This window comes from Dermacentor silvarum, chromosome 1 (genome assembly GCF_013339745.2).
Source record: "Dermacentor silvarum isolate Dsil-2018 chromosome 1, BIME_Dsil_1.4, whole genome shotgun sequence".
Lineage (NCBI taxonomy): Eukaryota > Metazoa > Arthropoda > Arachnida > Ixodida > Ixodidae > Dermacentor > Dermacentor silvarum.
Window position 1 is genome coordinate 372,535,662 of NC_051154.1, and position 26,795 is coordinate 372,562,456.

The 26,795-nt window shown below is 47.0% G+C and overlaps 1 protein-coding gene across 1 annotated transcript in view; it reads right to left on the reverse strand.

The window, feature by feature from the left end:
- LOC119445576 (cGMP-dependent protein kinase 1) overlaps nucleotides 1-26,795 on the reverse strand; it is a 697,240-nt gene that overhangs the window by 90,012 nt on the left and 580,433 nt on the right. Inside the window, exons 6-8 of the mRNA XM_049660582.1 lie at nucleotides 19,784-19,847; nucleotides 17,813-17,890; nucleotides 243-337 (exon numbers count right to left, since the gene is read on the reverse strand). Coding sequence (XP_049516539.1) covers nucleotides 243-337; nucleotides 17,813-17,890; nucleotides 19,784-19,847 — 237 coding nt within the window. The remainder of the gene's footprint in view (nucleotides 1-242; nucleotides 338-17,812; nucleotides 17,891-19,783; nucleotides 19,848-26,795) is intronic.

A 26,795-nucleotide genomic window follows, 5' to 3' on the forward strand; every position in this document is an offset into this window, starting at 1 on the left:
GTAACCTGTCGATCGCGTGCAGGAGTCGCAGTATTTAGGGGACTCGATGGCCTGAAGAGACGTGCATCCGCTCGTTTTATGTAGGGGGCTGTGAGATCTCGCGTCTTACACTCCTGGGCCTAAGCTTTCCGCGAGACTCCTTGGCACTACGTATCCGCAGCGCCTTGTCTATCCACCATGGTGTCGAAACGGTATAGGTTCTCGCCTTCTTCGAACTCCCAGTTCGGCCTTGAAAAACTCACCTCAGCAGCGCTTGCTCACCGAAGTAGTCTCCCCGGCCAAGAACACGGATCTGCTCCTCCTGGTTGGTGCCTTCGATCCGCTGCGTGACCTTCACCTAGGAGGAGCCACCGATTACTGCTTTGCTCTTGCTCGGAGTACCTATGCGATTGCTTATCATCGACTTGGCAGCTTGGTTGCGGCTCCAACATTTGGATCAAATGCAGACGCTCAGATTTTAGTGCCTAGCCCACTGAGAGCACATACTGACTGGCAATCATAGTTTGCTCTCGCTCCATTTTGAGGACATTACCGTGGCCGTATATTTTAGCGACTTTCTTCCCCCGATTTAATTATTTCTTATCATCCGCCCTGTCTCGTAACTCATATCGGCAATAGCGGGGGACTGGTGTTATACGAGTCAATTATGAAGGAGACAGTGACAGAAAGTACAAAGAATGTCTGCAAAACATGGCCCCCTGGCTGACAGTAGTGCATAGGCAGCATTCGCTTGCCTTCAGTGGAGAAAAAGTGCCATTTTTCTTTGCTTTGGAGCAATAAAAGAGGACGAAAAGGCATAAGCAAGTATAAAAAGCGTCACAACGGTTTCTGTGCCCGCAACACGACGGGAAATGGCATCATGCAAATCAGAACAAAAGGACGAGCTAGCGGATTTTAGCATTTCAAAGAGCGCAGGCAGTGCTCACAACGACCTCAGAGTGGCACCAGTCAAACACGCCTTTCCTTCGTAGGAGCTTGAAGAAAATACTTTTTCACCACGTCAACCTGCACAAATGCTTATATGGGCTACGTTAGCGCAAAGCATAGGGAATAAACTCTGGCGAACAGTGACACTGTGAGGCTCTATAAAGCTGCGGAAAGCCCAGGCCGTTTCGGATATCTAAAACAAGCAAACGAGTTTAGATTGCGCTTCAGATTGCAAGTTTAGAGTTTAGACTTATATTGTGGTCCTACTTACAAAAGTAAAGAAAAATTCAATGTTTCCATAAATGCCATAAGGTACTGGCTGTCACCATACTGAAAGACTGCACAATTTTATAAGGCCCGGCCCACCCTAACGGTGCTACGGTTGCACTCTTCATTTTCTCCAGCGGCTGTGCAACCTTTTGAGGCTGTGTTGTTACTCGTCTTCACGAACCGTCGCTCGTGATGCTATTGTCTAAGCTCAGACGTTCTGAAATAAGGTAACCGGAGTGGGTATAAAGGGCAAGGGCTCGGCAAGGATTCTGCATTTCCTCCTTTTAGAGCAGAACCTTCGGCAAAAGGGGAAAAGGTTCAACTACGCCGAGTAGTGCTCACTGCTCACCGCGTTCTTGCTTTCGGTTTTTGTCTATCTATCTATCTATCTATCTATCTATCTATCTATCTATCTATCTATCTATCTATCTATCTATCTATCTATCTATCTATCTATCTATCCATCTATCTATCTATCTATCTATCTATCGATTCTTTTAGTTGCTTCCTTTATTTCGTTCGTTCTTTTTCTTTCTTTCGTCGTCTCTCCGGAAGCCACCCGGGCCGCAAACCGCAATACCGCCGCGCGGTACAAGACACTGTGCTTACAGCGAAATTGCGACTACTACAGCAGGAACCAGATTAAGTACAGTGTCCTACGTCTACGTAGACCCAGAAGAGCGCAAAACCACATGGGACCACTGAGCTGTGCAGGCCCCACACGCAGTGTTTGTCCCGGGTGCACGGAAATTGCTTCCAGACGGGCGCATTGTTTGTGCACATTACAACCCGTTCATGTTGAGGCCATCAGAGAAGCCGGGAAAGGAAGCCGGCCGCTGGGCGGCGCAGCCTCGCCATCAAAAGCAAGGTGCTGCAAAGTACACTCCGCGAGGGCAGTGCTGTCGCCATGGCAGAAAGGAGCCGCGGACAGGTGGAATCAATCGTTTTTCCTCTCGTCAGGCCGGGGACATTGAAGAAACTCGCAAGAGTGAGCTTATAGTGGTAAAATATATCCTTTCGTAACTCTGCATTCGTTAATTTCGTGCAAAGAGGTTCGTTACTAGACGAGAAAATGAAGGTCATACTTCCGCTTTATTGTTATTATTTTTCTTTAATTTACCACCTTAAACCGAGCGCCGGTACGTCGGTGTTACGTCGCTGATTTCAAATAATTGTCTCGAATTTGTGCCATTGTAGCGCCGCAAAGGTTCCAGAAACTTCAGTCGATCGCTCTTTGCAATACATCGCTGTTCATCTATGCCGAAAACAATTATACAGGCCCAAGCAAACGCTGTCAAAGCTTAAGTAAGTTACAGCGAGATGGTGCGAAAACTGCAACGCCGCGTCGGCCTCCGTATTTCGCTCTCGCGTCTTTTCTCTGGCCTTATCAAGGGTCCTCTCCCGGTAAGAGTGATTTTACTGGTACGTTTGATAATTTTCTAACACAGCTTAAAATATTATTTTCTTCAGTGTCCCTTTAAACTTTATGTGTTTTCGCCTAGAAAAAAAAATAAAGCTCAGCAGGCAGCAGCTGTGAGCAATTTGTCCACTTGAGTAAATCGAGCACCTCTCGCCGCAAACCGCAGACTTCTTCGTTACCAAACAAATAAGCGGTGGCAGAAGCGCCGTCCGTATATTCGGCTCGTCCCTTCTAGCCGTCGTCAATCGCCGAGACCCCATCCCGCATGCTACTTTACCGGGTGCGGTTTCTATCGAGGATCCGGATAGCTATGCACTTTCTGCGTTTCACTGCGCTGCTGCGTAAAGTAACAAGTGAGAAGCGCGGTCTCGTCTCTCGCGAGCCCCTTCCCAACAGCTGTCAGTTGAAGGCTCGCACTATGCGTGTTCACCAGCATACGCCAACGCAGCGTTCACTCTCCCCTCCTGACCGTGTCGCCTTTGTGTCGTGCATACCAGTCTTCGTTACCACGAAAGCGCCCATGTCCCGAGAGAGTTCCGCTGTGGCGTCGGCTTCTTATTCTCGCCAATACCTCGGCCTTGGAAGCCGACGCCGGTTGGAAACCTCGCTGTTTCCTTTGCACCGGCACTTCTGGGACCAAGACCTATACGCGTTGGATCCTGATGTGGGAAGGTGGGTGCGGAAGTGGAGGAGGGCTCTTTTTTTTTTCCCTGCCATCACTGACTCGAGCATTCTTCTCATTGCTCTTGCTCCTTAATACTTAGCGCATAGCCCGTCTTCTTCGCATTCTTAGACCTCAAGAGAAGTTTGCTGCTTTCACTACGTCCCTCGATTTTCTGGCTGTTTGTCTCTGTGTGCTCGCGGAGCCTCACGGGTCAGCTGGCAGCCCTTTCGGAATGCAGGTAAAAAAAAATATTTTTTTAGTTGGCGTTCAACTTTCTTTTCTTTTTTATTTCTCTTTTTCTCTTCATTTATTTTTAGTTCATACATTGCTTTGTTGCAACGTTTCTCAGCAGTTTTTCGTTCCCCGTGATCGATCTAAACTGCCCCCCCCCCCCCCCCGCATCTCCTCACCACGGCAACGCTACAGCCCTGGGAAGAAAACAACGCGCGGAATTTCCCAACAGCAATTGATCTTGAGAGACACGTTGCAATATTGTAATTTGGCGTTCGCTGTTCTTATCTTTCTTTCCTCTTTCAAGTGATATAGCAGCGTTTTGCACCACCGAGTAAGATTCTTACTTTTGGCCGTGGTGTCACAACGTCTCTGACCTAAGGTTCTCGCAAGTCCGCCTCTATTCTTTAAATAGAAGGGACGGAAGGAATAGACAGGCGCCACAATGTCATGTCGCCGAAGCACCGTTCACTGCCAGGGCCGCCAGGACAGCCACACTGTAATGTACAGATAACGTTTCCTGTGAGCCGGCGGCTCGCACGTTCAGACTGAACCAGAGTCAGCTTCGCCAAGCTGGCTTGACATCGGCGTCAAGACACGGGTGGAACGCAACGCACGCTCTTGAGCAACGCTGTCAGCACGCATGTGCACGCAACAGAGAGACACGCGCATCGGCGGCAACTTTCACGCCTCCTTCGTGGGTATTTAGATTTACCTCGCGTGACCGATGGGCTTTTTGCGCCGTAGAAGCCGATGACGCAAAGCGGCAGGACGCCACTGCTCACACAACAGGACGTAAAGTCCCCAACGTCTAGCTTCCTCGTGCGCTGTCGTAACGGTTGCACCGAAACATTATTTGCGTTGCGTAACTACTTGTGCGACGTAACGTCTATACGTTAGCACTTCCACTGTAGTAATCTGACCATCAGTCGCATGCAATCAAAGTTGCGTTCCCACTGTCTACGCTGAACAGTTACGATCAACCGATGCTTGCCTATACTAGGCGCCTATAGAGGCAATCTCTTCTTCTAAATAGAAGGGACCTGTTGCGTCACGCCATAGATGGTAACGCGGGTAGGCTTGCTGCTCTGGGATATTCGCACATGCACGGAGCCGTTCAACAAGTGTTGATTGCATTATGGAAGGCAGCGTCGTCTCACGGACGGGCGTTGATGACGCGGACACGAAACTGGCTCCAGGTCTTGTGGTGACGGGCCATGCTTTCGGTACAGTATTTGTTAAGTTTGCGTAAGAAAACGCAAATTTAGCAGGCGTGGAATACACACCTGCTTTGTTTCGTGTCTCGAGTACACTACAGCACAATGCTTTCGGGTAGCCGAACCCGACTACCGGATCTTCTTTTTCAGCCTTCTTACTACAAGATGCCTCCAGTACCCTCTTTATGAGGAGAACAACTGAAATAAAGCGCTACGAGCCCTTTGAATGATCCAAGCATTCTCAGAAACAAGTGAGCTGTAAGAGCAGGCAATTATTAGCACGCCACACCTGCTAAGAGTTAGCATTTGCGCCCACTAATAAACATTTTATAGCTTTGCCCGGTGCGAAATAGCTTACGGCGAGATGCATTATAATTGTGCGCATTCACGCCCTTATCCATGGCCTACCGCGTCGGCTGCCGCCAATTGCACGATTGCGTATACATGGCAGCGCCCACATTGCTCACTTCAACCTGAATTCACCCTTGCTACTTGTTTCCGCTGTGACTGCAAGAAATAAGTCGTAAAATGAGCTTTATTAGATCTTATCCTGCGTGAAAGTATTAGGGCTGCTACATCGTTATTATTAGTATCAGCCGTTTGTTTTGACGCTGCTGGACCTAGACAGATGCGACCAAGCCGGCAAAGTGTTTGATTTCTACCAATCAGATAGTGCCACATCGCCAAGTTAGTAATACGTTGGCGGTTCGGAAAGCTCTGAAAGACTAATTCTTCACTGCATATTTATTTAATCCTGCGCTGTAGCACGGCACGCCATGACAGAATGCTAAAATTACTATATTTCGGCATGTTTACCGTGGTTCCGTGGTGAGGCCGCGCATGCGTAGAGGGTCTAACGCATCAGGGTAAGATATCACGTATCACGCAAAAGCTAAATCATTCTAATGCTACGTTGCCGTAAGAGAAGCGGGAAAGAAACGTTTATTGGTGAAACAGTCTCCCTTGCGAGGCCCGGTATCAGCCTGAAAGTGTACTTTTTTTGCGTGTCCGATGTATACTGCTCTAAGGAATTTATTGTCGCAAATGTATTGGAATTTATCTTTGTAAACTCTACTAATTGTTTCATTCTCAACCCTTCTGTGGCACTGTTCTGCCAGATTAGGTTGTGATCAGAGTGTTTAGCAAGCGCATGTTCTAAATAATGATTAACAAAATTGTGGGGTCTTACGTGCCAAAACCACCATCCATCTGATAATTAGGCACGCCGTAGTGGGGGACTCCGGATTAATTTGGACCCCCTGGGGTTCTTTAACGTGCACCTAAATCTAAGTACACGGGTGTTTTTTTGCATTTCGGCCCCATCGAAATGCGGCCGCCGTGGCCGGGATTCAATACAGCGACCTCGTGCTCAGCAGCCTAACACCATAACCACTGAGCAACCACGGCGGGTTTAAATAATGATATGTGGGCCAGACGCCACTACTGCGAAAGACGCAAGTCATCGCATGATAGATTCGCGCTCCCGCATTGGGACGTGAACGTGCACTCTGGTCTGGCACCGGATTCGGATTCTGCTGAGCATGTCTGACGAATAGTATTAGCCTTCCCGTCATAATGCTGCCCGTCAGAACTACTGCAACGTGCACGCAAGATTGGTGAAGCTTGAAAAACAAACACATATTGATTTGAAGCACCCAAATAAGCTTTACAGTAAGTCGCTCCTTGCTCCGAAGTAACTCCAAGGTCGATCCAAATAGGTCGCCAAGCTTCGGGCGAAAAGCGGTTAAGAACGGATTGTCACCGACACCAGCAAGGGTGGTCATGGGAGCAGCGATTGAAGCGCGACTATGTTTGGAGGGAGCAATCATTGTGAAAGAAAAAAGCGTTTTCTTTTAATTAAAGCGAGACACAGTTACATTCATTACGCGAAAATGAAATTCCTAATCAATTTTATATACGCATTGCAAGAAAACAAGACAACTCTATTTTACTTGATCATTATCAATAAATACCTTTTAAGAGCGCCCACCGATAGCGGCGGCAATGCAGTGCAGCTCTTGAAGCGTGCAGAACGGCGCGCTCGTAAAGTTCACCTGTTACAATACGCCGCTGTCACATGTTGTGTTCTGTTGCTTGTCGACGTTAGCCTGATTTTGGTGACGCGGGTAGTTGCATTGTTTCTTAACATGTTCAGTCAAAAGTAGTGAGTTTCGAGGGGCAGATAATTGTTTACAATAGTTGTTTTCGTGCGACAGCGCTGGCCGACGGGCTTGGCGTCCGACGAAAGGACGAGCCCTCTATTCCTAAAGTGTTCGTCGGCCTTCAAACAAAGTATGTTCTGTGCAGGGGTGAGATTTAGACACCCGTACGGCTGACTTTTTGCTGCATCGCTTTCCGCGCTGAAAGCTCGAAACGGCCATCAAGTCGAAGTCGAATGGCGGGGCATTTGAATATACAGCTCTAATGGCAGGCTACCGAAAACAAATGTCGCGCCTTTAAGAAAAAAATTACGTCACTTCTGTTTTTAACGAATATGGCATCACATAAATTTTTCTTCCGCCAGAAGAGTTCCCTCCGCACACAGATGGCGCTAAGCCCCTTTACCCGCCAATGAACCGCCATGTTTGAACGCATGGGCTTCTATGGAGGCTTCGCTACCAGGTATATTTACCTTGGTGACTCTCCACCGAAGAATGTAGCACGTGCTAATTCTAGCGGGCTGCAACAACAAACAAACAAACAAACAATACGAAATAAATAAATACATAAATAAACAAATCTATCAGGACCCTAGTCAGTGAAGTGCGTTTGTTCGGTGACGTCATTACGAGCGAAGTCGTTTCCTGTGGGTGTACGTTTCCGGCTGCTATTTCCGGAGCTGTCGAAGCATTCGTCTTACATAACTCACCCTCTTTTTATCCTCTTGGTCTTTATTTTTTATCTTTTCTCTGGCTTGATAAGAAAAGGACAACGACGTACGCAGGCGAAGTATACGAAAAAAAGAACGAAGTCCTAGAAGGGCGGACGCGGCAAGCGAAAGACATCTCTCCCTGGAAAGAAAAGCGACGCGCGACAGGATTTGGTCGTGTGATAAAGTGGCTCTGCCACGGCGCTAGCGGAACAGCGCGGTTCTGTGGGGCAAAATCAAATACTTGGGAACACGTCGCGGCAGGTTCCTTTCAAATTTATGGACAATTCGGACGTAGTCTCTCGCCCTTTTTTTCCCTGCTGCGGGCGTCGTCTTCCGAGTCTTCGATGCCTTTGCGCCTCCGAACTGATGAATGACGCCCGTTTGGCGACCAGACGCCACTTTTCGCGTCTCATTGTATCACTTTGTCTTTGATGCAACTTTCTTTCAACTTTCTTTCTTTTCTATATTTTTTTTGTAATTTTTCTACATGAGGTTCCGCTCGGAACCATCTTCGCGGAGCGATATTCGCATCGGTCGTATACCTTCTTGGCTGGTGCGCTCTCTGTCCCCTATGGGTCGCTTCACATGCCACAAAAGGACGTCAAAGAATGGCCCATTGCTCTACCTCTTTTTCTTTTCCCGCACACAGTCAGGCTTTTTCCGTTTATTCTCGGCTCCAAAATCGAAAAAGCGTCCTCTCTCTCTTCCCCTTCCTTAATTCCCCCCAATCTTTCCTTTGTTTTTTCGAGGAAACGGCATTGTTTGACAGGAAGTAATTTAATCGTGCACACAGCCTGTCTTGTCAATGCAAAAATTAAGCGAAAGCAAAAATAATTTGAATTTTCGGGAGTCGGGAAAACGCGGCGCTGCAAAGGAAAGTGCTTCAACACTGTGGAGTTGGTAGGACCGGCAGAAAAATATGGTAATGAGACACTTTTCAGCTGCGAAGCGTGATATTATCATGATAAAAGGTGGGCGCTTCTTCAAGAAGAGGAAATAGAAAGCCTCACCTTCACGTGGACAAGGTAACGCGCTTTCGTTTTTTTTTCGTTTTTTTTTTTCTTGAATCATTGTATTGTGGAGGTGTTGAGTTTGCCTCTGCGGTTCTCGTAATAACCACCAGACTTGGAGCTGAAAGGGTCTTTTAAGAACAGGAGGACAACAGGCCTGAAATGCCATTCGTATGAAGAGCAGGGGGAAGCCATTACCGGCGCGCGTATTACATGTTCTTCACGGGATAGTCAGGACAGGATGGGGGGGTTAGCGGAGAGCTATGATTGTGCGATGCGAAGGAAAATAATCCTGTCTTGTTTCGCGTACAGTGCAGCTGTCGTGGTTTTTGCGGCGAAGGCAAGTATAAACCACGCGGATTAGACTCACGTATATCCGAGATGGGGTGTCTTTAATCCACAACGTGCACAAGAAAGTTAGCTTTGATCTGACTGTGTGCGCTTGAATGGCGCTTAGAGATATGGCTGGATATACTCAGCGAACAAGCAGAGGCCACCAAGCCACACTCACCTAGGCCTAATGTTTATTGCGCCAGTGCATTGCGGGGAGCCTAATGACTCAAGGTATACGTTGAAGCAGAAGTGCTTCAACGCTTCTTTAGTAGGCAGTCGCGCAACCCCTTTCGGTCAGCGCACGGGTAAAGTCAAGCCGCTGCCGCGGCATAGCCACAAACTACGTTTATCTATGCTATGGCGTCATCGCGGTCGCGAGTGCAGACTAGCAGCGTAGGAAAAAAAAAAACTATCATAAAAAACACGCCCTGACTTTGGGATACGAAGCACTCCCGAACCTCTCAGAAGAACAGCGCAAGCTACGCAGAATTTTTGTCAGGCGCTGAGCGGAAGGGCACGTGGGCAAGTTTTGTTGCTTTAGGGTACTTCAGGGGATTAAAGCCCAAACCGCATGAGAGCGATTTTGTGCGCGACGGCGACGAGCGACAGCTTCGAGCGACGGAACGGGTTGTCTCGCGAACAGATCGCTCGTTCTTGTCGCTCGATCGCTCGGTTCTCGAAATCGAGCATTCATCGCTCGTCGCCCGAGAGTGCTATATGAGCGACTAGCCAATAGCGCGAAGCCAGAACAGGATGTACATCAGTCGAGTACTACCGATTGTCGCACGGAACGAGCAAACGACTTAATTTTGATACGTGCAAGGATAAGAACCCAGTGCAAGACTCTTAGAAATATTTCGGCTGGTCTTTACAGTAAAACACATCAACTTAAAAAATTATAGCACGCGTTACGGCAGTTTCGGCGTGTAATTGCTGCCCTCAAACCGGTCACACCGAGGAGACGTCGCTCAAAGTCGTCGCTCGCATGCGGTACGACTTGTAGGCGACGAGCGAATGCGACAGCCATCTCCACCGCGTCGCTTGTCGCTGTCGCGCGCAAGATCGCGTGCATGCGGTTTATACTTAACCATCCGCTGTTACGGTGTCCTTGCTAAAAATATTACTGCAGCAGATTGCTTCTTGCACAACGATCCGTGTTTCGGACAAAAAAAAAGAAGAAAAAAACTTTCTGAGGACGAGATTTTAGGGTGTCGCGGATCCCGCCCCCTCCGTTGCTATCGGGAATGAAGGTACTCTCTCAGCGTCATCAGCGCAACGCTTTCATCGACGGGATGGAGCACTTAATGCCAGATCAAAACGGAAAAGTCAATTTGCGGTAACTCGAGCGCGAGGCACAAAATTCTATAGGCTCAGTGGCGATGATGTCGATCGATTCAGCGATGTCTTTACTATGAGCCACGAACACCGTCTTTTTCAAGGCAGTTTTTTACAATTAAAATAAAGTCTGCTGGTCTACTCGTAAGAGCAGGCTCTGGGATGCAGAGGATTGTGCCCCAAGAGTGCGGGATTTTAGCTATAACAGTTAAACTCTCAGCAGCGCGTGCACCGATGGCCCTCATATTCGCACCAGCTTATTACTTTATTCAGAGCAATAAGCTGTACAGTAAGCTTACTAGGTTCTTCATTGGATGATCACTTGTGACAAGGTTATGAATGGTGCCACACTACCTGTCATTTGCAGTAAGTATATTCCTGTAAATGACAAACAAATGACAGGGTTGGGATGTAGATGTGAGGACGGCCGTAGAGCAGAAGTTATTCACGAACAAGCAGAAGGAGCCAGTGGTTTGGCGAGAACATATAGGTAGCCCGTCCCATGACATGACTGCGGCCACTTAGTTTCTGGCAGAGATTCAGTCCAGACAAGTCACTGTTTCAGTGTGTTATCGTGCCCCTGTCGGCCCACATTAGGCTACATCATCATTCGTGTATCGAGAAAGCTGGCTTCTTTCCAACAGGTCAGCAATGCTGTGGCCAGCGTTCATAGTGAAAAGCGCTGGTATAGTCCAGCGCTCATCACTATGTCATGCTTGGAGGTCCACCAATTTTCTTAATACAGAAAAAACCTCGGGAAAATCTCGAAAGCCCACTCTAACTTTAGTAGTGCAATTAAAGTGATTCGGAGGAGGTTTTGCTCAATATTTCGTGATCTGGTCTACCTCATCATCGTCAGCCTATATTTCTGTCCACTGGAGGACGGAGGCCACTGCCTGCGATCTCCAATTACCCCTTTCTTGCGCTGGCTGATTCCAACTTGCGCCTGCAAATTTTCCTAACTTCATCGCCCTAGCTAGTTTTCGGGAACTCTCGACTGCGCTTCCCTTCTCTTGGTATCCATTCTGTAACTCCAATGGTCCACCGGTTATCCATCCTACGCATTACATGGTTTGCCCAGCTCCATTTTTTCCTCCTAATGTCAACTAGAATATCGGCTATCCCAGTTTGCTCTCTGATCCACACGGCTCTCTTCCTATATCTTAACGTTAGGTATAACATTTTTCGTTTCATCGCACTTTGTGCTGTCCATAACTTGCTCTCGAGCTTCTTTGTTTAACTCCAAGTTTCTGCCCCATATGTTAGCACCGGTAGAATGCAATGATTGTACACTTTTCTATTCAACGACAGTGGTAAGCTCCCAGTCCGGATTTGGTAATGCCTGCCGTATGCACTCCAACCTAATTTTATTCTCCTGTAAATTTCTTTCTCATGATCAGGATCTCCTGTGAGTAATTGACCTAGATAAACGTACTCCTTTAAAGACTCTAGAGGCTGACTGGCGATCCTGAATTCCTGGATCTGCTTAGAAATCCAAAATAAAGAAAAGGGGGCTGCCAGATCGAGTAGCACACGTTATATAAAGGTTTTAAACAGAGACAAGGTGCCTCACAACGGCTGGCCAACGTTTGGATAGGAGGACCTATCTTTGTCAAAGATGGCCTCGTCATCCTCGGCAGGCGTTTTTTAACGGGTTCTTAGAGTTACCCAGGTCGATGTCGGTGGCGGCTGGCTGTAAAGGGGGAGACTGAAAACAAAATGAGCGCTCTCGTTTGACTGTCTCTAGGCGTGGTTCCTAAGACGAGGGGACAAGAGCGGGCAAGCGGGAAAGTGGCATTAAAAAACGACTACGAAGGTGTGTGGGGAAGGTGGGGGGGGGGGGGGGGGAGGGGCTAGAGGTTAGGGAGCATTCAGAGGTGTCGTAGGCGGCGTGCGCTTGGGTGGGGTCTTTGAAGAGCCGGTCAGCCGGTCAGTGTGCGAGTAACACCAAGACGAGTTTAAAGAGTGACATGAGTAGCGTAGCAGCAATGCGTCGGGTAATTTGGAAGGTGTTAAGAAGGCGACACGGAGTCTGAAGGGGGGGGGGGGGGTAGTTGGAAGGCAGCAGCTCGGTCTTTCAAGGGACGTTGGCCTCAGTAGTTGGCCGTAGGCGTCGTCACGGTGGTATACAGAAGTGGCGGGACCCTGTGTGGTCGAGGCGCCGAAAAAGGCATCCTGGCGTCTGGGACTTTGGCGTATGTTGTTGTGGATGATTAAAAGAAAGGAAAAGAAAAAAAAACAGTATGAAGGGGAACAAATACGGAAGAACTAATAGGAGAGTGACAGCAGAAAAAAATAAAATGAAAACAGTGAGTGGGCAGGTGTACATGTGAGAAGCGCTCGTATGGTTGATATATGCGTAAAAGCGTGGAAGAGAATAATAAATTGGTTGGTAAGGGATCGGGAGGGAAGAACTGGAAATGGAGGAATAGGTGAGATTGAGAATAGAGATTAACTGGAGGCCTAACGTGTTTTGTGCTTTTGTTAATAGTATAACAAGTTCAGCTTCAAGTTACTGCTTTTAGCGATTCTAAGTTGCCACGTGCCAAATTGATCCCCGTCGAGTGCAGACCTTGAAACTAGTGTATGAGGTATGATTCTGTATATTTCCACTTGCGAGGTGAACGTAAATTTGTTTGTAGTATATAGAGCCTTGCTTCATCGAATATATGGCCATGTTCATTGAAGTGGCTGTCTACTGCTTTAGGTAAATTGTGTTTTGTATCTGCGCGATGGCCGTTGCGTCTTGTGTGAATTTCTTATCTAGTCTCACCTACGTATTGTTTGTTACAAGTGGCACATTCGAGACAGTAGACTACGTTCCTTGACGTACAGGTCATACTCGAAGTTACCTTGTGAAGGTAATCCGACGCTGTACTTTTTACCGTAGTAGTAGATTGAATATGGTTGCATGTAGAACACCTGGAGTGGCCACAGGGACCGGATGTTGGCTTCGTCTTCGTCCTTAGTTTGGCGTGTACAAGAATGTCCTTGAAATTACTGTTGCGTTTGTAGGCTACTCTGGGCGGTTCGGGAAAGATCTCATTAAGTTTCTGGTTGCCGATGAGAAACTTAATAATATCTTTAATAGGATCTTTAATAAGGTTACCTTCACAAGGTAACTTCGAGTTTCACCTGCACGTCAAGCAAGGTAGTCTACTGTCTAGAATGTGCCCTCTTGTAACAAGCAATACATAAGTGAGACTAGACAAGAAATTCACATAAGACTCAACGGCCATCGAGCAGATACAAAACACAATTTACCTAAAGCAGTAGCTAGCCACTTCAACGAAGGGTATCAATTTCGCACGTGGCAACTTAGAATCGCTAAAAGCAGTAACTTTAACCTGAACTTGTTATACCATTAACAAAAGCACAAAACACGTTAGGCCTTCAGTTAATCTCTATTCTCAATCTCACCTATTCCTCCATTTCCAGTTCTTCCCTCCCGATCCCCTACCAATCAATGTATTATTCTCTTCCACGCTCTTACGCATATATCAACCATACGAGCGCTTTTCGCATGTACACCTGCCCACTCACTGTTTTTATTTTATTTTTTTCTGCTGTCACTCTCCTATTAGTTCTTCCGTTTTTCCCCCCTTCATACTGTTTTTTTTTTCTTTTCCTTTCTTTTAATCATCCACACCAACATACTCCAAAGTCCCAGACGCCAGGATGCCTTTTTCGGCACCTCGACCGCACAGGGTCCCGCCACTTCTGTATACCGCCGTGACGAGGCCTACGGCGAACTACTGAGCGTAACGTCCCTGATAGACCGAGCTGCTGCCTTCCAACTACACCCCCCCCCCCCCCTCTCCAGACTCCGTGCCGCCATCTGAAAACCTTGTAAATTACCCGACGCATTGCTGCTACGCTACTCAAGTCATTCTTTGAACACGTCTTGGTGTTACTCGCACACTGACCGGCTGACCGGCTCTTCAAAGACCACAAACGCACGCCGCCTACGACACCTCTGAACGCCCCCGAACCTCTCAACCCCCCCCCCCCCACCTCCCCCCGCCCCCAACACCCTCCTAGTCGTTTTTTTTTTTCTGCCGCTTTCCCGCTTGCCCGTTCTTGTCTCCTCGTTTTAGAAACCACGCCTAGGGACAGAGAAACGACAGCGCCCATTTTCTTTCCATTCTCCCCCTTTACAGCCAGCCGCCACCTACATCGACGTGACGTCACTCTACTAACCAGTTAAAGCTAACTTGCCGAGGATGACGAGGCCGCCTTTGACGAAGATAAGTCCTCCTATCGAAACGCTGGCCAGCCTTGCTGAAGCTCCTCATCCCTGTTTATAACCTTTATATCACGCGGATCTACTTAGAGAGACAACTTATTCACAGAAACGCTGAGAGGGCTACTTATTCCGCGACATGAAATATAACACCCCTCTAAGTAAAGGGAATAATGTCTCAGCAGGCTGATGTGATCGGTATACATTTGTGTAGCTATACTATCCAGTAATGACCCCTACAAAAGCACGTTTCAACAAAAGCGGATTCCGCTAGCACAGAGTCTTGACTGCGTTGCGCTTGCTAACTAGTCGATCCTGTCGTCGATAGCAATACAACTATAAGGTGCCGCAAGGTTAAAACAAATAATATATACGGTTAGTCCTCCGCCTTAGAAGATGAGGTTACCGAGCTGCTTCTGACGTCCTTCTGTAGTCTCTCTACTGGAAGTAATACTCCCACGGGTTCTTATAATTAGGCTATGTACCGTGAAGAGCTTCTGATACCATTATTACGCAAACATTTTTTTCAATAAATAAGGTCCTACGCCAGCATTCCTAGTAAGAGCACTGTGGCCGTCATAAACTTCATCCTAAGAATATCACATGGAAATATTCTCGTTGCGTCGGCGTGCGCTTCAAACGTGTCTCTGCTTTAGCATGAAAAAAAATTTCACGCTACTTTGATTTGTCCAAGCAACGTCTGTCCAGTGGCTTGGAGTGACTTCGCGTATTCATAAATTACTCCTTTTCAAGCTCACTTATCTTCGCAAATTTCTTCTGCGACAGAAATGTATCCCATTTATGGCGTGGCTTCTAGTTTTAGGTGGTTTTCAGAGAATTACAAACAAAAATTATCGCTTTACGATATAAATAAAATCGATTACGCAGGAATTACGCTTGATCATGCTTACGAAATATCAAGACTCCAAATTTAGAACTTCCGGCGCTTTTTGAGCGCATAATGGTGGACATATCGATAGTCCGTAAACACTTAATACCTCTTATGGCAGGTGTATGAACAAAAAAAAAAAACTTATACTTGCATCCAAAGTCTCTGAAGCTGGACTTGTCTTCAGATTTTATTAACTGTACTGTATCAACTATACGAGCTGTACGTCAATATAAACAGTAATTCTGCGTATCTCACCACTAACAGCGGGTTCCGGACTATACTAATATTTCGCAGGCATGATAAGCTAGCAAGCTGATGCATATTGGATTGACAGCAAAAGAAAAAGAAAACGAAGGGAAGCGTTTTCAGGAAGCGCGTAAATCAATAAATTTAGTAACTTTATTGGTTGTTTTGTTGTTGCTTTTACAAGAGGTTCGGGCCCAAGCAGTGCACCCTAATCAAGCGGGTATCGAATTTTCCGCATTCCATATGAGCCAACTAGATGGCCTGCCGTTCATTAGCCGAGCTGTTCGTCATTTGGCACAGCTGCCGGAACGCAAACGGTGATTAACCTACGTGCTGCGGCGCACGGATGCAGCAGAGATCATTAACGCTAATCGATTTGGCGAAAATGTATCAGCCAATCATCTTGTCTTGCTATTAATTAAGACTGTCCTAATAAACGCTGCTGAGGTAAACGACAGGCACGTAGCCACATTGAGAAGAAAAAAAAAAGGGGGGGGGGGAGGTCATGCCTTATCGAGATCGAGGAAAATTCCAATGCTGCAAATTAAATGGCATTGTTTGAACACATGCTGGGCTTTGAAGCGTAGCAAAAGCGTGCAGCACTCTTTCACTTTTGCGGGTCATAAGGCGTGGTCATCCTCTGCGAGCTTGTTTCAGGCTCGTTGCGATTGCGTTATACAGAACTACGCAATGTGGCGCGTGCTTATTTGCGTCGTACGTGGCCTCACCAAAGCAGTCTCGTTCGCATGGGTGCGAAAGCTGTGCACCGCAATCGACTCCAGCGCTTGCCACCTGTCTGTATCCATGGAATCCCGGCCGCGGCGGCCGCATTTCGATGGAGGCGAAATGCAAAAACGCCCGTGTGCTTGCATTGTAGCGCACGTTAAAGAGCCCCAGGTGGTCAAAACTAATTCGGAGCCCTCTACTACGGCGTGCCTCGTAATCAGAACTGGTTTTGGCACGGAAAACCCCAGAAAGATAGAAGTATATATCCAAGCCAGCCTCTATTTATTTCTAATTTGCTGTAGCGCAGGCACAACCACATAGCCATAACAGACACATGCGACAATGCACAGCGATTTCTAGCGCTGTCTATTGACTTATGCGTCTGCTGGACGTATCGGTGTCGTTGTACCTCCGTTACAGCAAAATGGATGAGCTACTGACAAGCCCATAGAGCCACACTCACTTTAGTTTGCTCTGGGAGACGGGTGTCGGGACCTTCTTGTATGACAGGCTAGAATTACATACATCTTTGCACATTTCAGCCTACAAGAAGATTCAAAACACTCATCGCTCATGTAAACGGCGATAATGGTATAGGAAAATGCGTAGCGTTAACTGCGACCGCCAGAGTTCACGGGGAATGGAGGAAGTACCTTGAGTGGGGCACAAAGCCCTCAAACTCGACCTCCTGACCAGACGCTAATGAGCTGGCGTTACATTAAGCCGAACAGTGAGGCTTCTCGCGATCAGTTCAAGCTTATTTTCTATTCAGCTCAACTGTTTCGAATTCCTTCATTCTTCAACGTGCCGCCTTAGGAAGAAAATTGTATCACAGCATCATGGCCGGGCAAAGGAACCACACTGGCCAGCTACAGAGGACCAATAATTATATTGTAAAAGACGGTTCATACAACGGACTGAAATTGTACAAATGTACGACGTAGTTTCCTTTTTTTGTTTCCTCTTAAAATATGAGTTCGGCACAGCACGCTTTGGGACGGCAAACATCAACCCACTAGCGTGACTCCACTACTCCGAGCTAACAGACTTTTGTTACCTGGAAGGCATTTTTACGAGATGGTTTGGTCTCTACAAACAACGAACGGAAAAAAAAGCGCACCGAATCGCACCACTCAAGGATTAACCGTCCGCCACCAACGCCCTATGTGTGGTAGTGGGCGACTCGAATTCGCGTTCGGGCGCGGTGCATGAGTAACCGCTATTAATGCACGAAATTTGTTGTGCTACCCGCAATTGCTAACGCATATCACTGAGCAAATGTGGCGTGCCATACGCTTGCGTTCACGTAAGGAGGGCTACTTGAGCCTATGTGTGCAATATTAAGTAAAATGTCCACTCGGACGTCAAGACATGGTGCTGATAGCTTGATATGCGAGTTCAAGAGCGCAATGTGCGGTATACTTACATTTCCGTGGCTGATTATGAAGAAAGTATCCCCTGAAGTGCCCTGTCGGATGATGTAGACGCCAGGAGGGTAGAAATCCTGCACGAAGCGCACAGTCGCTATCAGTCCTCGTTCTGCTTGCGCCCATCTTACGCCGTTTTAGTCATGGTCCACACATTTGTGTGCGTGGCTCTTGTTTGTACCAGTTCTGTACTGCAGTGGCAAGGAGATGGTCACACGCGTCGAACTTTATGTAAATTCAACCAGCTGCGTACTAAATGAGGACGCATTTCACTGCAATCCACTTACTCTTGCTACCCGCGGCCATTTTACTAGAGGCACATCATGTCAGACCGGGGCGACGCTCGACGTCCCGCTAGCCACAGCAAAGGAATAGATTTTCCTTTCTCGTCAAGTCTGCAGTCTATTAATTCAGTTATGGGCAAGCTTTGAGCCAGCGTTTCAATTTTGTTAGCTTGAAAGAGCATTCTGCATGACTAAATTAATCGTTATTTTATTACTCTGTCATTAGGAGGACTCACTAGTAGATGCACAAATCATTATCGTAACATTCTCACTTTCTTTCAATGCAGTGTGCAGCGCCTCGGAATGAAGTTATGCACCTTTGACGCATTTATCGACAGTTTATCATAACTCGTGACTGAAGGGGTTATAGTGGTCATTGATTCAGTCGTGTGGTACACAAATTTAGATACGTGGTTCTATCAGAAAGTTTCCAGACTGGCCCTGTTTTGAAGAAAGTTATGTATTTAGGAGCATTGGAACACTGTCACCTTTGAAATAGCCCCCCTGCGCAGCACTACAGCGCTCTCAGCCTTCCTGCCACTTTGCGAATATGTCCTGGAAGGAGTTGAGCACCCCTTTGCAATTCTGGCTTGATTAAGACAATCGTGCAAAAATTGCGAAGTTCGAGCCGCATTTTTATTTTGGGAAGAGAGTGAAATAAGCGCGGGTTAAATCTTACGAACAGGGTAGGAATTGTCATGGCCATTTCCGGCGAAAAATTCACGTATGTGAAGTGACAGGGTGCATTGTCGTCGTGCAGCATCCATGCAACTAGGCCTTCGTGCGCCCCAGTTCGGGCCCTATTCTCCAAACGGCCGCTCTCATACGCCCTATAAGTTGGCAGTAAAACTCATTCCTCGTATTCTGGCCATTCGGGGCAAATTCCTTATGCACAATACCGTGAATGCCGAAGAATACGATGAGCAAGCACTTTTTCCAGCTGAGGACGTGCCACCCAAAGAGCAACAACAATTATGGACTACTCTGCGCTGGTCAATTTTTACTTGCATTCAATGCATTCAAGATGACCAGGTGGATGATATTGCTGGCTGCCGGCGCATCTAGCCTTGCTGGAATGGTAGGGGGATTGTTCCGGACCAGTGCCTCGATTCACTAGAGTTTGAGGAACCTGAAACCTATTCAACCTAGCAATTTGTCACTCAGTGTTCCCAGTCGCTTTGTTTTACCTGAATTTGAATTTAACAGCCTGACACAATGAAACAGTCACGTGTTCACCAAGCATGAAACGTGGATACATAATACCTCTAAGATGATCTTTGCCTTATAATCCTGCTTGTGCTGTAGATTTCAACGCATAAAAAAACACCTCATCCGTCCAGCATTCGTTGAAGCTGAGGGTAAGCAAAATGAGTTAACTTGTTAGAATTGGCGCCACCCTATCACAGTCATTAAGAGGCGCGATCTCGTGAGGCGAAAAGTGTGGCCAAATATTGGGTATACGATCTGACTGTCGTATAAGACGCTCATTCTCTCCTCTAAGGGAGGCGCGAACCACGTCGCCATTCTGATCAAACGACGGCTTCGAACAGGTCATATCCGTTTTTATTTTCTTCGTCTTCCCAACGAACGCTCCCGCAACAAATGTCTCAATTATCATAATATAGCACTCCGATTCATCTGCTTATGCGATCTCGGTACACTTGCGAGAGAAACTGCGTAGCTTACCACTTCGAGTACGTCCGACATCTTGGCCAGGATCTCGTTGGAAAGTGTCTGCAGAAGAGGGACGCTGCATTCGAAACAGAGAGAACAATCAGTCAGTTGTCGGCAACAGCCAGATGAAACTCCAGCTCCATAATCACGGTGCTAAATAAGACGCTTAGCTAATAAAAAAAACACGGTACCTTTCTCAAAAGATCAAATCAAATCAAATAAATCTTTATTTTCCAGTAAAAGAAACAGAAACTGGATGGTCATTTTGGGCTAAAAGCCATGATAGTAGCTTGAAGTTATGAAGTCATTACAAATTCCTAATGTAACATGCGAATTGTATCTCAGTCGTGTTGGACGCCGTCGCCTACTGAACGGACAGCAGTTTCCTGGGTGATAATTCAGAGTATGCGCATCACATATGGTGAATACTAGTGATGCCTATACAAAAGTGAATCCGAAATTAAGCTTCATGCCCTGATGCAACATGCAGGTCTGTGCAGTATAGCCGCACTAATATGATTGCCACCGTCTAAACTTTAAAAACAATTCCCCAAATTTATTTAGTGCTTTTGTCGCCGTGCCAATTTAGAAGCATGGATAGCCCCATTTCCCACTGAAGAATGAAACACAGTTGACATGCATTTAGTTGTAGTCGCGGTCGTACGCCGGCATATCTTGAACCCGATGTTGTCCACTGTAGACACTGCAAGCTTAAGCGTTAGTCTAATTTTGAGTACGCATTTAACTGCCATGTTCGCAGACACTTTTGGTTGATGAAAAAAACAAACAAAAAACATTCGAGTATTTGATCTGTGCTAAACATGTACATCTGTACAAAACATGTAAAGAACCTATAGGCACGGCTGCCGCACAATTGATGAATGTAGCCCATTTTAACAGTTGATAACTACCGTTCGCAATAATATACATATATATATATATATATATATATATATATATTTACCACGTCTTTTAATGTACGCCCAAAGCAAGGTACACGAACGTGGCAACCGCTGCGGATTTTACCCCATTGAAATCCGCAGCGGTAGCCCAGTTGTCATGGTGTTGCGCTCCTCCCGACCGCGGAGGCCGCATTTCGACGGGGGGCGTAATGCAAATAGGCTCGCGTAGCGTGCATTATAGGTGCGCACTACAGAACCTCAGGTGGTCAAAATTACCAGCGGAGTCTCCCGTTACGGCTTGCTTCGTAATCCGATCGTGGCATGGCACGCAATGCCCCAGAATTTATTCAGTTATTTGTCAATCCAGCCAATTGAAATGCGGCTGCAGCGGTCCCGAAACGAACCTGTGACCTCGTATTCAAATGCAGAACGCCATAGCCACGTACGAAGTCTGCCGAATACTTTTGTGTGAAGACTCTTCTGGGTGGCGACGGGAGGCACGTGTCGGAGAAAGTGAAGAAAGAGTTCTATATATATATATATATATATATATATATATATGGCTACTACCCGAGTCCAAGCGTAATTTCCAAAAGCGCTATATCATCATCATCAGCTATATGTTTATGTCCATTGCAGGACGAAGGCCTCGCGCAGCGATTTCCAGTTACATATAAATGTATATAAAATATAATTATATGTACCATACTAAATTATTATTCTATTCCTTTATGATAATTAATAATTTAACGATATATATATATATATATATATATATATATATATATATATATATATATGTATATATAGAACAAGATCGAAGCTCGCTATAGTGGCCGTGGGACGAACAAGGCGAGGAGTTATCGGGAAGCATGTCATGTGCTAAAATTTCGCGGTGAAATGAAAAGCACTTCGAGCATGTCATAACCTTGTTTTACAGGTGCCTTTGGATGAAAGTGATTCTGTCTCCATCAGACCTGTAGGGCTTAAGTTTTTTGTCTGTTATTTTGATGACGACGCAATTCTGCACAAACATTTAGCAAACTCAGTGGTTAGATTATTCGGAGCAGGGCCATCAGCTAGCTTGCATGAAATATACGTGGTATTCCGCTTACTCGTGTGAAAACATTCTGGACTACATGCATTAATTGTAACGCATAGCATTTTTTTTTCGCGAGGCAATCAGTAGCTCCATCTGCATCAGTGCGCTAACAAGTCCTTTTAACTCACTACATCAACAATAAGAACAAAAAAAAAATGAAAATAAGCGTGGTAAATTAACACGTGAGTCTTGCAGATGCGACGTTTTCGTTTCTTCTAACAGCAGTGAAAGGTCATTATAACGATATTGATGCCATGAACATGCTGACCAGGTAAACATCGCTAATTGTGTCATGAAAAGTGAAATCGGGGCTGGACAATCTCCTTAATTGTCCCGCTCTCGTATGCCCTCCCAACGCACGAACGCACGCCAATCCCTTTTGACGCGTGCATGCGCGGCCGGGAGCCAAGCCGAAATGAAAGGTTTATAATATCGATTGCACTGGAAATCATTGCCCGCTATTTGAGGAACCCTTACATCCTATACATGCCATACATGAAGTCACACGACGCTGGCTGCTGCGTCCGACAAGCCACGCATCTAGAAGACGCCCTATACGGAATCAACTACCGCTATTATTCTGTATTGTGGTCTTTGTCGATACTAGAGAGCCATTTTGGCGCTCTCTCTTTGCAGCAGATGTCGGCACGCTATATGTATAAATACGGGGAGCAGCAAAAATACATTTCGTTTAGGAAAGGTGGTGAATTTTATTACATTTTTTTCACCGATGCATTATATTTCGATAAAACGGCATTGACTGATTGGGAAGATGTGCACCGAGACTGCGTTCAACATTGCATTCCTTCAAAGAATCTTTCGAGTATGTTATTAAATTCTGCGCTCTGGCAGCTGCGATGTAAACACCTTGCGGGCCGGTCCAGCCGGCGTGGGGTAACAACGTCGCATTAATAAGCTGGCCGCAAGCGCATAAGCCGTTGCTACGGGAGAAGGCATGTAATAGAAGAGGTCACAACACCCTCAGCTTTTGAATCCAGCCACAGCAACCCGCAGTAGTGGGGCGCGCAGCGAGAAAAGAAACTGAAAGTTGAGTTTTCGGCGGCCACGTCTTCTTCCGGGGCACGGGCTTCAACGTTGCTCGCGCCAACCGCGCGAGTCGCCTATACTTAGTTTCGGCCCCGCAAGAACGGCGATCGCGCACCGCGCTCTGCGAAAACAAAACAGACGCGAAGTCTCGCTCTCTATCCGAGCACCAGATGTCGGGGGAGCGGGTGCTTCCCTCGAGAAAAAGCGATCGTCGATATCGCCCACTCTGCGCGGTCAACGCGCAGCTGGCGCCGTTTCGCGCAGCAGAGCTTGGAGATCACGCAACGTACGACCACAGTCCGTCCGATTCGATGGAGCGCCGTCGACGGTCGGTGAAGTCTCTAACGCAGCACCAGCTTGTGCCTGTGACTTAATTTGCTCCCTGATGCACGTATGTGCTTGCAACAGACATTCGCAGAAGATTTGCTGCTTAATCCAGTTAATTAACTCTACCTGGTGCTATAGTTGTATGCTACATAGGCCGCGCGGAGCGCAATCATAATTTTATTGCGTCCGCTGCCCTCGTGAATGGCTGGCACCAATAAAAGTTGCATCTCTCTTGCGTGTCTCTTCTTTTTTTTTTTTTTTCTTGCGACTGTAAAATGGCAACCTGAGAAGAGGAAGCTGTGTTGCTGTTTCAGGAAATTGTTCCGCAATTACAATGCAGAGGAAATACGCACTGCTTGTGCAGAAATAAACGTTTCACTCAACTCATCGGAATTTAAACTCCCAGTGCATGTGTTGAGATGCTTTTCGGAACTTTCCTGCCCCCTAAACACGTCCGAACAGGCCGGTAAATTTCCTGCGAAGAACGGAGCTGAGGCGGCCTTGCTCATGTAGCCTAAACTTCACTCATCGGCAAGTCGCACGGATCCCAAAATGAGAGAAAACTGAACGAAACAAACAAAAAGAGCACGCTACCTCCAACTGAAGTGCCAACCACTTTATCATCTCCTGACCGCCTAAAACTTCGAAGGAAGCATGACTGCGATAAGCACCATTTATGGCCGTCATGTTTTCGCACACATTGGAACACGGAGCCCTGTTTAAGTACCACTACAGCAAAAGAATGAATGAATGAAGTCTGCAGTTTTACGTGCCAAAACCACTATTTGATTATGAGGCACGCCGGAGTGATGGACTGCAGATTAATTTTGACCACTTGGGGATCTTTAACTTACCCCCAATGCACGGGACACGGGCGTTCTTGCATTTCGCCACAATCGAAATGTGGCCGCCGCGGCCCGGATTCGATCCCGCGACCTCGTGCTCAGCAGCGGAACGCCTTAGCCACTGAGCCACCGCGGCGGGTGAAACTTGACAGCAACCGCTTAACTTGGAATGAGGTTTCTGTTACTATGCTCAGTTTGTTTCAGTTATCGGCACTGACTTGGGCGAATGCGCAGTAACTTCTGGTGTACCCTAGGGTTCGGTCGTTGGTCTTCTTTTCCTTATTTACTTTACCGTTCAAACCCCCCCCCCCCCCCCCCGCACACACACACACACAACAGCGCGGCCAAGCGAGAATCTGCGCGTCGGCGGCGAGCAGATTCGGAATACCGTGCATAGCAGCACTTAGCATTTCCTAGTAAAACTTAGCCAAATAGTAAAACCTGAAACACCAGCTCCATTGTTTATTCCAGCCTTCCACCACTAGTGCAAGCTGCCCAGATTTTTTAAATATAAATTTCCGCAAGCAGTTCGTTCATGTCCGGTAGCGATTCACTCTACTCTAAACACGACAACAAGCTCTTGGTAAGGGCACGAACTCGAGATCATCATCATCATCATCAGCATATATTTATGTCCACTACAGAACGAAGGCCTCTCCCTGCGATCTCCTATTACCCCTGTCTTGCACTAGCTGATTCCAACTTGCGCCTGCAAATTTCCTAACTTCATCACCCCACCTAGTTTTCTGCCGTCCTCGACCGCGCTTCTCTTCTCTTGGTATCCATTCTGTAACGAGATATATAACAAGATTTCCATTCTGGAAATCGAGATATGCAGATATAAACGGTCTGGTTTTGCGGCTAAAGGTTTTAGTCCAACGCGTCCTTAAATAGAATAGACTGCAACTTATTCGAAGTGCATACCCTCCAGGAAGGAGGCCGAAAGGCACAATGCCTGACCAGGGTCTTCCTCCCCATGGTAAGCATGTTGCGCTCGAGGGGTTACAAACAGAAATAAATACACAAGCAGCGTAGTATACGCGTCAACATTTTTTGGCGTAATAACAAAACAACAAATCAATCTATGGTCATAAAGAGAAAAGAAAAGCTGCAAGCCGTGCCAAGTCGGGTATCTAAGGAAGTACAAAAACACCTCACATAGGGATACCGCAGGTAACAACAGCAACATAAGAGAAAATTCGTTTCGAAACTCGCAAAGCGCACGCGGAGAGACTAAATTCAAAAGTTTCGGAAGTGATCAGATGCAGTGTTGAGGCAAATCTAGGCTTCCTTTACACTGATGAATGAATTAAGGGATATGTGATCTGATCACACCGGATTGCTCGACATGCGGGTTCAGAGACGTATGTTTTCCTATGATGCCTTCTTCGTCACCGAGATGCTTACTTATCCAGCCAATTCACTTATCACTACTTACTCAATTCACTACTTATCCAGCTTGCAACTCACCACATGCTTTAGCAAATGGCAGCAGCCGGTTACGTAACTGGATGAGATGTTCACGTGGTCGCTGGAGAGCCGGCCTCCAATTTGGGAGCAACCTATAGGATTCCCGGCGCAAGCGCTGTTGCAGGATTCTCGCTCACCTCCTTTTTATGTGTTCATCGGTGATGGACAGTGTTTGGCTATAGACATAACAAGCTCAGCGAAGTAGCGCAAGGTCTGACGCGCAATTCGGCGAGAGCAGTCAGGGCTCGCGCGAAAGCTTAGCTTAATCTGATTAAAGCTGCCGTAAGCATTTTTTTTTGGGGGGGGGGGGGTGGGGGGGGGGGGGGGGGAGGGCGGTCTAGTCGCGCGCGCTCCCCGCTCGTCAGTGCGCTGCGTATAAAGGGAGCTCAGGGAAGGTACCGCCATCAAAGGAAGGTACATGGAGTAAGAGCGCATGGTGGCAGGACACGGAGGAAACGGTCGAAGCACTGTCAAACAAATGTTGCGCGCTGTAACATGTAGCTATAACCTGGTCCAAACAGTCCAAGTTAGCACGCTTTTGCAATCAATGAAAGATCGCAGAAAGGTATTTGTTTTTGCAGAGCTCGTGAGAATGACTTTAAACTACGGGGTTTTAATGTGTCAAAGCAACTCACTGGCTATAAGAGCAGGTATACAATGGGAGGCTACGGGTCGGCCATCTGTCTTTCTTCAACATGTGAGTGTTCTTGCGTTCCGGCCCCGTCGGAATGCGGCTGCGTGGTGAGTTTACCAACTGATTCTGCATTAACCCTAATACAGGCAACTTATTTTGGGGCTTTTGTTACACAATTAGAATGTAAGCAATCGGGGGGGGGGGGGGGGGTCGATTTTTCCATAGCGACAACCACATGAAGCAAACAAATTTTAAAGAAGCTCAGGAACGCATAGGAGAAAAAGAAACGTTTTCTTTTTTAAATTGAAATGTAGAAATGATGAGCAAAAGAAAACCCAGCTTGCCACTGCTATATGAGCCGAATCCGTATCATCCGCATTACGCGTGCGGTGCTACACCAATTGACCTACTGTGACGGCTGTGTGCCGTCCACGTTCTTGTGTATTTTCTGCGTGTGTGCGTGCGCGTGCGTGCGCGTGTATGTGTGTGTGTGTGTGTGTGTGTATGTGCGTGTGAGTGCGTGCGTGCGCACGTGTGTGTGTGTGTGTACAAGATCCAGCCTTAGCAGCGTTGGCGGTGGATGTGGATCACCCATTCAGCCACAGGCATCCCGTAGAACGCGAACCTCGGGGTGGGCAACTGGCTGATACATTTTGACGAATTTAAAAATTATTTCAAATTTTTACTGCTTCCCTAG